The sequence below is a fragment of the Abrus precatorius genome, unplaced genomic scaffold (genome assembly GCF_003935025.1).
Source record: "Abrus precatorius isolate BTA unplaced genomic scaffold, Abrus_2018 Scaffold4, whole genome shotgun sequence".
Lineage (NCBI taxonomy): Eukaryota > Viridiplantae > Streptophyta > Magnoliopsida > Fabales > Fabaceae > Abrus > Abrus precatorius.
The window spans coordinates 16,980,750-16,994,848 of record NW_020874384.1 but is presented as its reverse complement, the minus strand read 5'-3'; the positions used below and the strand labels follow the sequence as shown (position 1 = coordinate 16,994,848).

Here is a 14,099-nt window from a genome sequence, read left to right as displayed (position 1 = left end):
ACTTTTGATGTTATTAAGGTTATGATCGAGGTATCACTAACCATTAGTTTCAAATGCCTGTGATCGATTAGTTGGGAATATAGCATATGAATAAGTTGAAACATGCATGAAAAGCTGCCACCTCGCTGGCAACTCACATGGAATTAATGGTGGGCTTCTCGTTGTGGGTTCAGTGCATAAGAACACATGAATTACATCAAAATAAACAAACCCAAAATTGTCTTCTTCCACTGTCTTCGTCTTCCCCTCAGCTTCGTCTCTCCACGTACGTTGAACACACAACGAAGACAAAAGGTGAAAAGTGAAGTTGCTATCCATGTGAAAAAGGCGTAGCAAGCATTAAAGTGGCAAGATATTTCTAATAGCTTCATGAATTAACAATTCTATAGCATATAGCATATTGTATAATGATGTTCTTAAATTTCAATTAAAGTAAGCATAAATCAAAATATGTATGTTTAAATTGATTTTTAATGTATAATTAATTCATTTAAAATTTTAAATATTTTTGATGTGGTGAATACCAAAACGAATTAATTATTTAACATTGCCCTATAAAATTTACAATAGAGCAAAAAGATTTTCCTAAGTAACACATAACCCAAAAGCAGGACCTGAATCCCAAATTTCAAAAGCGAGTTTGAATCAATGTTTTTAAAAGAGAGAGTATAGCAATGTGATTGAGTCACGGTTATGTCATGTTAATCTCATACAAAGCTTGGAAATGGAGCCCTTTGACTTGGATGGTTAAAAAGGGGACCCACTCAGCATTCCAAGTTGCATTTCTTACACACACTTTGACGCCTCCTTCACGTTCCTCCAACTTCTCATTAATATAAACCGAACACCGAAACCAATCCGCTCATTTCTATTCTCCGACAGTTTTCACAAGCATCTTCACAATACTTACTGGTAATAAAACTACAAATATTTAATTTAAAACTTATAAATAAAGTATCATGACTTTTTAATTAATATCATTCAAATATTTATTAGTTTAGTTCATAATTTAATGGTTTAAATATTTTTTATAGACATAATCAAATTTAATTTTAGCCTATCATCATTTATTCTCGTATTTTTAAATATTTTTTATATTTTATAACAATATTGTGATATATTTTATTAATCTGTATATCATAAACAACACTCTATTTTCTGAGAAGTTAAATATTTAGTAAATTTATTTTATTTTACATTTTAAGATTAACATTAACTAAAAGTGTGTAAATTATTTTTTATTATAATTATTTTATTTTTTACTTACATAATTATTAATTTTATTTTAAAATTTGAGGTTAAAATATTTGTCTAAATTTTTTTTATCTTGTACAATATTTTTTTTGTCAATATCTATTTTTATATTTATAAAATTTATCTTTTTTTAACTTAGATTTTATTTTTAAAAGTCACATTTCTTAAATTTATAGTTATTAATATATACATACACACACACACACACATATATATATATATATATATATATAAATTATCAATATTTAATTTTTTGACAGTATATAAAATAAAATATTACTTCAAATTATTTAATTTTATAAATATTATTATTTAAAATAGTTTTATTACATATATAATTATTCATAAAATTATAATTTTCTTTAATTATTAAATTACATGTATACTTATCATAAAATAAAATACATATGCATTATATGCTACTAAAATAATTATATTACATAGTGATTCTTTTGAAATAATATGTAACATGATATATTCAAATAATAATAATAATATAAATATTTTTAAAAGTTAAACTAAATTTAATAATATTTATAACAAATAAATAAAATAAAATAATTTTTTAACAAATGTAAAAAATATATAATAAAATAAATAATATTTGTATTAAAAATTTGTTATTTAATATTATCAATATATTAATTTGTAAATTTGGATGCCTTAAATATAAATAATAAAAAAATCCAAGTTTCAAAATTCACACCAACTTGTAACATCAAAATCATCCAGATTGGTGATGCTTCCAATGCGAACAGTGCACGTTGTCTCGCTGCATTTGCAGAAGTAATAAAAAACAAGCACTTATTATTACGAATGTTTTCATTGGCTAATGGATACTATGAATATCATATGGATTTTTCTAATGTCTGCTGACGATCAATATAATAAAAATGTTAATGACTAATAGTAAGTGACTTAAGCATGCTGATAAATTAATGGTTAACAAGACATATTAAATATTTTTTTTTTTTTTTTATTGTTATCTCTTTGTACGTGTTTATAGATAGACAATTTAATTTTAGTATAATTTTTTATATTATTAATTAATTAAAATATATCATAAATATAAAAAAACATTTTATTTCATTTTTTATATGTTACACATTTTAAAAAATATATCATTAATATAATAGTTTTTTTTAGAAACCATATATATCATTTAAAAGGAACAATTCTATTCAAATTAGATATGATTATTATGAGTGATAAAATTATTAATTTTAAATATTTAAATTAATCTTAAAATAATAATTAAAAATAATATTTTAAAAATATAACAAAACTGTTAATAAAATATTGAACCAGTTGTTTTGAGTATGTAAGAGAAGAAGAAGAAGAGTTCTTGGATCAGTCAAATGGTCAACCCACAAACTTTATTTTAAGAAGAGGAAGACACATCCTTTAAGATTTTGACGGTTCTAAAACCAAACCAAAACAACCGGCGAAAGACAGAAACAACGAAAGTCAGATCTACATCTACTAGTCTGAAACAATCTTTAACGATGGTAGTTAGTAGATACAAACAATTCAATACAAACTCATTCACGAGGGGTATCACTAACCCTTTCTCTTTCTCTTCTCTACCTTCTTATATTACTTCATTCTTTCATCTCTTTGCAACTTGATCTCCTTTCGCTTGTCATGGACTCATGGTCAAATTATGAGTGCTTAGCTGAGTAATCTTTGTTGACTTTTTCCTCAAGTGGTCCTCTCCTTCCTTCTCATCCAAATCCACAACGCTATCACCTGCTTTGCATTAATTCTCTTCATTATCGATCTCCGTTTTCTTCTGGCCCTAGCAGTGCTCTTCCCCGTATCTATTTTCTGACGTGTCAAATCAGGATTCATCAGATTCCTACTCATAAACTAGCTTTCTGGGTTCCTCATTTTCTCATTTTTCGCTTCCCTCTTTTGGGTGTTTTCATATTCTTTTTCTCTCCCTTTTTATTTCTCTGTCATCGTATTCCTTAAACTATGTAGCCCAAGTATAACTTTTAAAAAATATATACAAAGAAAATTCAGCTCCAAAGTTCTCTTTTTTCTTATTTTTTTGAGGGGTTCTTTTTGTGTAGCAGTCTTCTCTGGTGCAGGTATATGTGTAGTTGAATTTCTGAGGGGTTATTTTCCTTTTTTAACCCTTAGGGTCTTCTTCTCTATTTTTAATGAATTTGTAGAATATTGGCAGTGTAGTAAACATGGGAAAGCATTGGTCTTTCTTCAAAATTATGAGTACCCTTGTGTTGTGCATCCGTCTTTTGTCTAAAGTCTGTTTGGCTGGGATTCAATATAATGGCACAGTCTCACCCGGGTTCAAAGGTTCTCAAATGAATTGGATTGATAGAAATGGAATGTTCCTCGTGTCAAAAGAGGGTAATTTTGCCTTTGGATTTGTCACCACTGCAAATGACAGCACCCAGTTTCTATTGGCAATCATCCATACGGCCAGCTCTACCCTTGTTTGGACTGCAAATAGAGCACTTCCTGTTGCCAATTCCGACAATTTTGTGTTTGATGATAAGGGCAATGCCTTTTTACAGAAAGATGGGAACGCGGTCTGGTCTACAAATACAAGTGGCAAAGGGGTTTCTTCAATGGAATTGCAAGACACAGGAAATTTGGTTTTGCTAGGGAGCGATAATAGTACAGTGATTTGGCAAAGTTTCAGCCACCCAACAGATACTTTGTTGCCAACTCAGGACTTCACAGAGGGAATGAAACTCATCAGTGATCCTAATTCAAACAATTTGACCCATATTCTTGAGATCAAGTCTGGTAATGTTGTTCTCACAGCAGTTTTTAAGACTCCTCAGCCTTATTGGACTATGCAAAACGACAACCGCAAAACTATCAATCAAGATGGTGATGAGGTTGCTTCCGCAAACATAAGTGAAAATTCCTGGAGGTTCTATGATAAGAACAGATCTTTGTTGTGGCAATTCATTTTCTCTTCAGATCCGGGTACTAATGAGACTTGGGTTGCAGTTTTGGGGAGTGATGGCTTCATCACTTTCTCTAACCTAAACAGTGGAGGGTCAAATGCTGCATCACCAATAAGAATACCACAAGATCCTTGTGCTACACCAGAGCCTTGTGATCCATACAACATTTGCACTGGCAATCAGAGGTGTAGCTGTCCTTCTGCTGTTCCAAGTTGTGATCCTGGTTTTGTCTCTCCTTGTGGTGACTCAGAACATTCCGTTGAGTTAGTGAAAGCTGATGCTGGACTCTATTACTTTGCACTTGAATTCCTTCAACCCTTTTCCAAAACTGATTTGGCTGGTTGCCAAACTTCTTGCAATGGAAACTGCTCATGCCTTGCTATGTTTTTTCAGAAAAGCTCAGGGAACTGTTTCCTCTTGGATACCATAGGAAGCTTTGAGAAATCTGGTGCTGATTCTGGTTATGTTTCTTACATTAAGGTTTCGAGGGATGCAAGTGCTGGCTCAGGAGGCAGTGGAAGCAGCAATAAGCACACCATAGTTGTTGTGGTTATTGTCATATTAACTTTCCTTGTCATTTGTGGTCTGGTCTTTGCAGGAGTTAGATACTGCAGAAAAAAGCAACAATCGCCTGATTCTCCTCGAGAGAATTCAGAAGAGGACAATTTCTTGGAGAATTTAACTGGTATGCCAATTCGTTACAGCTACAAAGATCTTGAAGCTGCTACTAATAACTTCTCCGTGAAGCTTGGGCAAGGGGGTTTTGGGTCAGTTTATAAAGGAGTACTACCAGATGGGGCTCAACTAGCAGTGAAGCAGTTGGAAAGTATTGGACAAGGGAAGAAAGAGTTCAGGGCTGAAGTTAGTATCATTGGCAGCATTCATCACCTCCATTTGGTTAGGCTTAAAGGGTTCTGTGCTGATGGAACTCATAGGCTTCTTGCTTATGAGTACATGGCCAATGGCTCATTGGATAAGTGGATTTTCAAGAAAAACAAGGGTGAGTTTTTGTTGGATTGGGATACAAGGTTTAATATAGCTCTTGGAACAGCAAAAGGACTTGCTTATCTACATGAAGATTGTGACTCAAAGATTGTTCATTGTGACATCAAGCCAGAAAATGTACTTCTGGATGATCATTTCATGGCCAAGGTTTCTGATTTTGGTCTGGCTAAGCTCATGAATAGAGAACAAAGCCATGTTTTTACCACACTGAGGGGCACAAGGGGCTATCTTGCACCGGAGTGGATAACAAACTATGCTATATCAGAGAAAAGTGATGTTTACAGTTATGGAATGGTGTTGCTAGAGATCATTGGAGGAAGGAAAAGCTATGACTCTAATGAAAGTTCAGAGAAATCCCATTTCCCAACATATGCTTTCAAGATGATGGAAGAAGGAAAACTGAGAGATATTTTTGACTCAGAGTTGAAAATTGATGAGAATGATGACAGGGTTCAATGTGCTATAAAAGTTGCATTGTGGTGCATACAAGAAGACATGTCAATGAGGCCTTCTATGACCAAAGTAGTTCAAATGCTAGAGGGTCTTTGTACTGTTCCTAAGCCACCAACTAGTTCTCCCTTGGGTTCACGCCTTTTCTCTACTGTATTCAAATCCACAAGTGAAGGGGGCACTTCTTCTGGTCCATCAGATTGTAACAGTGATGCTTATCTCTCTGCAGTTCGCCTCTCAGGGCCTAGATAACAGTGGCTATATCTTTTTTTTAGGTGTTGTATTGTTGTAGGATGTGATGAAGAGCTATTCAGGTTTACCTACTATTGATTTTGTGGGGCTTTCATGCATCCCGCTCTTGTAAATTTTCTTCAAGTTCCTCAAATTTTGTAATATAAATCGCTATCCATATAATCAATCTCCACTTTTTTTTCCTTGTCATTTTCTTGTCACTTTTATTTACTAATGCAATACAAATATTGATGAATAAAAAGATACTGTCTGAGGCCAAGAGTGATGATGACATTCATGATGACTAGCGATAACCTCTAATCGGAAGGAATATCTTTTTATGACCTGTAACTTCGAAATAAAAATAAGTGAATATTGCGGATTAACAATAACTTATCACAAAAATAATTACAGATTTACGGTGTTATTTAATTTATTGTACATATTTTAATTGTTAATTTTAAATTTTTATTAAGTAATTAAACTGAAAAATTTTATATAACTTTTAAAATAGTTAATATTACATTGATCAATATACTTGTCAAATTATTAAATACTAGTTATAATATTACAAATTTATGAAACTTAATTTATATTTTAAATATTGATTTCTATCTTTCTTGCACACGCGGAAGTAATAAAAGTTACAAAGAAATTTTATTATTTAAAAAAAAAAAGAACGTTAATTAAATGAAAAGGGGCGATTGAATGTGTGGCGTCCGTAAGAGATGATGAGTTCAGCTCTGACTAACCATCTGGTGCAGTGCTCAATCGCCACCACTTCCAACACCAAAACCCATTTTCCCGCCAAATTACATTCCTCATCTTTCTCTACCATCAAGCTTCGCCCCGACAACCCCAACCACCATGCTTCTTCGGGTGAGGGACGCGACCTTAAAGTCAAATCTCGGACTCTATCTTGTTGGATAGGGTTGTTATTGTTCTTATTGTTTAACATCGTAAAGGTATATTGTAGATTTAGCGGTTCCAAGATGTAGCAGGAGAGGGCTAATATACATAGCCACGTTGCCATGTCTTATTCCCCTAACTCAAATCATTGGTTCTCTCCGAGCCAACGCTAAACAGTAAGTATAACTATAACACTAACTTTGGCTTGCACCATATCCTATGTTACAGGATCCGAATACGAGTATTGAATAAGATACTCAGCACATATGAATGCAAGTGTGTCTTACATCTGTGATGATTTTTGAAGTATTGATGCAGCATAGGCCCTATCATGTTCTTACATTAATGTCTAGTCTTGAACACATTGAAGGGCAGTTACAAATGAATATCTTCTTATTAAAGAAGAAGTGAGGAAGGTATTGTCAAAAGGAAAGGCTGCAGGAGTGCTTCGTTTGGTGTTCCATGATGCTGGAACCTTTGATATCGATGAAAATACAGGTATTCATCTCATTGAGATTCAGGGACTTAAGCTCTTGAAATTGCTTTTATATTTTGCACAGTCCTTGGGGGACATATGAATTACCAATGTGTAAAGTTTAAGTTTCTATGCCATGTCTTCCATTTTCTCTTTTCTTTCCTGGCTACGTTTCCGCAGGAGTTCTGGCCTTTGCTCATTTGTTTGGGTAAAGTTTCTCAACTCATGAGCTGAGAAATTTAAAAGGAAAGTATGTGGTCTCTTATTATGTTTTCTCGGTGATAGTGTCATCACCAGTAGCGTGCATTTCCGTATTCTTCTCTAATTCAAAATTTTCCATTTTCCATTTTTCATGTTGTTGCAGGTGGTATGAATGGTTCTATAGTCCATGAACTTGGAAGACCTGAAAATGCTGGCCTGAAAAAATCAGTAAAGGCATGATCTGTCTCACTAATTTTCTCAGTTCCCTTCCACCTCTCCTCCTTTAATATTATTATTTGAAAAATTCCAGTTCGTATGTTCTATTGTCTAAATTTCTTGATCATTAAGACAGATATCTTATTTTATATTTTAATTGCCAGCTAATGTCTCAGTAGACTTATCATATGTTCCTCAGGTTCTGCAGAAAGCGAAAACTCAGATAGATGCTATTCAACCAGGTCCTTTTTTTATCTGGTAACTACTGGTAATAGTACTTGTTGATTTGATCTTGACCAACAAATATTAGTTTTCCTTGATTAGTGTCCTGGGCGGATATGATAGCTGTGGCTGGAGCTGAAGCAGTTGAAGTATGTGGAGGTCCACCTATCCAAGTTTCACTGGGCAGACTAGATTCACTGTAAGATGCTTGTTGTCTAATACTCTGGTTAGTATATGTCATGTGACAAGCAACTGGTCTTTTCCTCGAAGGATGACAAACAAGCAGTTATATGTTATCTTTGGTGCGTTAGGTTCTCAGTAAACATTTTTAACTAATTTTGAATTATGTTCAAGCTGTTGTTTAATGAATGATCAACCATTTGCACTATAAATAAAAACTCCACGGGTATTTAATTCATTGGTTGTCACATATCAATAGAACCTGGTTTTATCTTCTATCTATAATATATGCATTCCTTTTAATGATAGGGTGCCTGATCCTGAAGGGAGACTTCCTGAGGAATCTCTCAATGCTTCCGGTTTGAAGAAATGCTTCCAGAGAAAAGGCTTTTCGTGAGTATGAGGAAACCTTGCAATTTACTTTTCCTTTTTACTCTATAAAGATGATGGATTGCCTGCAATTCCCATTCAGTTGAGGAAAGCATTTTTTATTTGATGTTTACTTTAGATTGTTGCAGCTGTGCATTATCTAAAAATGCTGTTTAATTGTTCATTACTTAGCATGAGATTCTTACCAATACAGAGACAAACTGAATCTTATATCTTATTGAAGTCCTAATTCTAAACAAGAATAACAAGGAAAGAAATATAACGATTTACTGACCAAAAAATAGTCAATTATTTATTGGATAAAATGTTCAACATATTTTACTAGAATTAATTTTTCATTTGGAACTTCTGTTTCACAGAACACAAGAACTTGTAGCTTTGTCTGGAGCCCACACTATTGGAGGTAAAGGTTTTGGAAGCCCAATTTCTTTTGACAATTCATATTATAAGGTTCTTTTGGAGAAGCCGTGGACATCTTCAGGTAATTTAACTGCTTATCTCATCTAAAGATTGCTTTGATATTTTAGGTAAACTTGCTACTAATCATTGTTTTCTGAATCAATTCTTTTTTAATGACAACAATAAGTAAATACAGGAGTTGAATGCATGTTAGGCCTTCGGGTGAACAGTTGGCATATCATTTAGTTTATGTCTAGTCTGCTTTGGATCTTAATGTTCCAAACAATTTTTTCAGTTTCTTTAGCATCGGTTGCCTTCCAAGAAACTGCTACAAATTAGCATAAATATCTATGAGTGCATGCTCATTTTTCTGGATAGGCCCAACATACTTATTTGTTTGTTCATGTCATTTTTTAAATAAATATTTTATAATATAATTCTCTGCTGCTGGTTCTTTTTTATACAGGTGGCATGTCGAGTATGATTGGCCTTCCTTCAGATCATGCACTTGTTGAGGATGATGAGTGCTTAAGGTTTTTATATCTCTTGACAGCCTCTTATGCTACCCTAAATGTGAAATTTGCCCCACTGTTTGTTCTTTCTAAGCAATAAAGTTTTATTTAAAAAGTGGTAAGTTTTTTCTAAAATAGTATAAGTTATATGAACTGATTAAAAATTAAAAATGGTAAGCAATTTTTTTCTTATTTTTCAGGTTTCTAGAAAATAACTGGTAATGCTAATAGTCCATCAATTGAAAACAATTCTTAGGATAATAACTGCACGTGAATTGGTAATGGGCAAGTTTGTTGGTTTGATTTGTCTGAAGATAATTCTCGATTCATTGCGTCTTGCTCTAGTAAACAAGATCCATGTTCCTGGAGTATTAGTTTATACATAATATTACACATTGGATTCTCCTGCTCTAGACTTCTAGTTGAAATTGGAAATGTCAAACTTAAAACGGTAAGGTCGTGATCCCAAACGCATGTCCCTGCTCATATACGTCAGTGTTTTGTTTGTTTTATAGTTAGAAAATCAATTCTTGTACTTTCATTGACAAACACTTCTTTCAATACAATTATGGCTAAGGTATTTTGACACATTTCACTTATATGGATTTAAAATTAATTCTATTGAAAGTAAATTTATTCAATTTTAAAACAAACGAGTCTATAGTTGTTTGATGGACTTGGGGTCATGTCTTATTCTTTTTGTCCATGTAAGCAAACAGCGAGGTGCTGAAAATAATGTTTTGTCTTTTCAATATTCCCTTGCACTTGACATATTTTGGTGCACTGCATGTGTATGTTTATGCTAATTATGTGTTCCTTAATGTGCTTAACTTAAGAGAACTTCATGTTGAACAGATGGATTAAAAAATATGCAGACAATGAGAATACGTTCTTTGAAGATTTCAAAAATGCGTATGTCAAGCTGGTGAATTCTGGTGTGAGGTGGAATAGCTTATAAATTCATGAGTTGAATATCCCAACTTCCACTAAAGGGGCAACTTGTATTCTTATTGATATATGCTAATAGTGTTTATGCACAGTTGCCTACTACCCCTTAAAATATTAAGAGTAAAATTTTAATACACTATTGATATAATGGCTTTCCCACTGTCAATTAATTAAAAATTACTTTAGATATTTTTTAAACAATTATTACAAAAGTCAATAATTTTTAGTTATAAAATAATCCATGATTAAATGATAATAAATTTTTTATATTATCAATATATTTTGATTAAATTCAAAAAATTAACTTACGAAGCGTGTGCATGCAAGGCCAATAAATTTTCATGGGAAAGTAATTTAAATTAAGTGTGAATTAGTTTTAAGAGTTTATGCTAATTTTTTTAGAAATAATAATAAATGACAGCCAAGTCCATGCTAAAACTGTTTTAATGTTTTGAATTTTTAATTGGTATAAATTAAAACTGTTATATTAATGTAAGAATTGCTCTGAAATATGTAATGAAAAAATAAGGATAATAAATGTTGATTGAAATGTATGTATGGAGTCAATGCTTTCTTGTACGTTGAAGGGAGGCCAGGGCCACTAGCTCCTAAACTCACCTAAGGCTAAGTGTACGCAGCTCCACAATCTACATGAAGATTCTCAACAATTTTGGTGGGTTGCTTTTTTTATGTATATACTTTTGTAAGCCTTTTTTTTACGAGTAAAAAGAAAAAGGAATATTATTGATAGCCATAATTTTTTTACAGAATGAGTTAAAATGTTTATTGACTCCTGGACGGATGATGGACTTTTATCACCTTATGACAATTATCAAGAAATCTTGTTCAACACTGAATATAGTTTTATATTCTAATTTTTTTTCCACACACGATGGAATATGTACCAGCGACAGTTCAATTTATTCCTAAACTTAAAAGAGATTATAAGACAAGGCTTTTTAAAAATTAATTAAAATAATTATTAAACAATGAAAATAAATTTACTTATATTTTAGGAGTAAGTATTGTCTATCTTAGTAGTTTTTTTTGGTATACACTGAATTTTATTTATCTAATTGCTAGTTTAAAAGTTTTTACTAAGTTAGTCAAAATTATAAAATATATTTTTAAAAATAATTTGATGCTTTATTAATTAATTTTATTATGGTGAACAATATACTTTTTAAAATGTAAATAAATATCAATTATGAGATTAAATTTATTTAAAATTTAACATATGTAATTGTTAACATCGTATTACATTATTTAATTATTATATTTGACACATATTTTAGGGGGGAAAAAAGTGAAATGAGCATTACTTTATGTCATATTTCAGAGTGTATCAGAAGATAACCTAACATTTTGTTGGATTGACAACTAGAGAATTGGGCAGTTAGGGGGTTATAAATTTATAGTCATGTAAGTTGTTATGATTTATTTTTTTCTCTAAAAGTACAAGTATTGTTGTTTTTTAAAACATTTATTAGTTATTTTTTTATAGTAAGTAAATTTGAAGTTCATAATGTATAATTTTTCATCGATAGATGTTTGATAAGTTATCATGTTATTATTTATTTAAAAATATATTAAATTAAAATAAAGATTATATCATCATGTTTTATTTGTAAAACCCTCCTTCTTTAGACAGTGGCAAAAAAGAAAGAACTATCCATTGCTATTCTCGTGTATTTCTTTAACTATTGTTGAAATGTATTTTATTTAAATATTTATAATTAAATTAATAAAAATATTTAAATAAAAATGAAGATAAACACGTAAGAGATAATAAACATTTAAAAAAAAAAAGGAAAAACAAAAACAGGCACCCTTAGAAAATCTAAAAGATGATTAAAGTTAATGGATTGAAACATAAGCATGAACCAAACTGGAGGGAACGTCAAATGGGAAAAAAAAAACCAGAACTTTTGTGATTTTTCTTAAATAAAACAGTAATTTAGTTAATCTGTAGCAATATTAATCCGTCCTTTCTCATACATGCTAGTCCCAAAAATTTTGGTTTTTGTGATTCTAAACTTCAAAACTTCAGCTCTTGTCTTCGAATAAATAATAATAATGAAATAAATGTAATTTTATAAACATTTAAGTGTGAGTTTAAACAGGTTATTAATCTCAGTATTATTGTCATTTTATTCATGTGCAGTTGGTGGTTCAATGTGTAGCAAAAAAGAAAACCAAGGTGGGTGAAGAGGTCCTGGATACTTCAATTTAAGCTAAAAATTGATGCTTCAATTTTCTGGAAACAAACAATAAAAAATAATTATATAAAATGATTAAATTTTCAATATTATCATATCATTCTATATATAGTCTTCTGGACACGGATTGATTTGAACTGAATTATAAACCATTATTTAGCAACTGCATTCACTTCTTATTTAGCACAACATTTAAAAGAATCGATGAAAACAATTTATTATTTTTGTAATTCTTTAAAGTTTATTTCAACAAATTATTTAGTAAATTTTTTAATTTATTTTGTGGTCTAATTAATTGTTTAAATCTTTATATAATAAACAGATATTAAAAATATATTTAATTAAATTATATATCTAAATACATCTGTATTTAATATTAAAAAATTAATATAATATGTATTTTAAAAAAATTAAAAATAACTACAAAAATAGTACATGGTGATGGCGTGATGGTCCCAGGTGGCAATAGTGCATCTGCACCAGGGTAGTAAATCTGTCTTGTCATGCTGGCATTACTGTCCATTAAACAGATCAAATAATGTTGGTTAATCTAAACCTAACTGGCAATATATACATAGACAGAACCGGCATACTATGTTTATGTTAACCATGATCATTTTATTTTTTATTCAATTTATGTTCTTCATTTATAAGATCAGAATTACATCTAAGTATCCAAGGAGAAGGATTTGAATCTTGGTTCAACACATCAATTATTCAGCCCTTTTACTTTGTTATGTAATTTTTGTTAGTAGAGTGCACCATCATAACTTATAAAGAGGCATTCTTCAAATTCTAACCCAAGATCAGTGCAAATTCAAGTCCTCCACTACCTATACAATGGCTACTCAAGTAGTGGGTTGGAGGTAATCCAATTAATGATACGGGTCACATGAAAAATGTTGAGAAGAGGTGTTGCTATAATTAGCTCATTAAGATTAATATAAATTAATGATTAATTTTAAAGTAACTAATTATTTATTATTTTCCAGCCCATGATCCAGACATGAGATTATGAGTGCTTAACTAACTACCTAGCAAACAAACAGGCAGGTATGTTTGTCACATCAAACCAATCCATTTGAAAAAAATCAATATTTTTGAAACTTATGTATGTATTAAAGTTTCAGTGTTTGGGGTGTAAACGCTTTATACTTAAAATTTCATGCAATTACTGACCAAATTTAAGGCTATATGGTCTATTGATATGATGGCAGTTTAAAAATAATGCTAAATCAGAGGAAGAAGGGTGAAGGAATAGGTTTGTACTTCATAGGACCACCAGTGTGTGTTGGTTTGAATAGAAGGAATTGAGTTTTTTTTAATGGTATCAAGTATGGAATTTTTTTTTTTAAATCAAAAAATAAAACTAGTCTTTAAAATGTTTTAGTTTTTTTTTATTTCTCTTTATATATATATATATATTGTTAGTTTAAAATATTTTTTTTATTTTAAAAATTATGAATTTAAAATAAAATGAAAATACTATTTTATTTATTAATTTATGTATAATGTATAATTAAATATCATATAAATTTTATTTTTT

The 14,099-nt window shown here is 30.8% G+C and overlaps 2 protein-coding genes across 3 annotated transcripts; both read left to right on the top strand.

Annotated features, from left to right (window-relative positions):
• The first annotated feature begins 2,583 nt into the window (after positions 1-2,583).
• On the top strand, positions 2,584-6,130 carry LOC113865047 (G-type lectin S-receptor-like serine/threonine-protein kinase SD2-5). Its single transcript, XM_027499392.1, has one exon. The coding sequence runs from the start codon at positions 3,453-3,455 to the stop codon at positions 5,901-5,903; it is 2,451 nt and encodes an 816-aa protein (XP_027355193.1). The 5' UTR covers positions 2,584-3,452; the 3' UTR covers positions 5,904-6,130.
• A 446-nt stretch (positions 6,131-6,576) lies between these two features.
• On the top strand, positions 6,577-10,527 carry LOC113864980 (putative L-ascorbate peroxidase 6). 2 transcript variants are annotated; one of them, XM_027499264.1, is made up of 10 exons: positions 6,577-6,761; positions 6,859-6,967; positions 7,162-7,289; positions 7,631-7,701; positions 7,883-7,925; positions 8,008-8,104; positions 8,395-8,478; positions 8,835-8,956; positions 9,341-9,407; positions 10,242-10,527. In XM_027499264.1, exons 1-10 carry the CDS (start codon positions 6,611-6,613, stop codon positions 10,342-10,344), a joined length of 975 nt encoding a protein of 324 aa, XP_027355065.1. In that variant the 5' UTR covers positions 6,577-6,610; the 3' UTR covers positions 10,345-10,527. The 2 variants fall into 2 exon arrangements, with proteins under 2 accessions (XP_027355065.1, XP_027355066.1); XM_027499265.1 differs by lacking the exon at positions 7,631-7,701 and having other exon boundaries at positions 7,860-7,925; positions 10,242-10,443.
• The last annotated feature ends 3,572 nt before the right edge of the window (positions 10,528-14,099 follow it).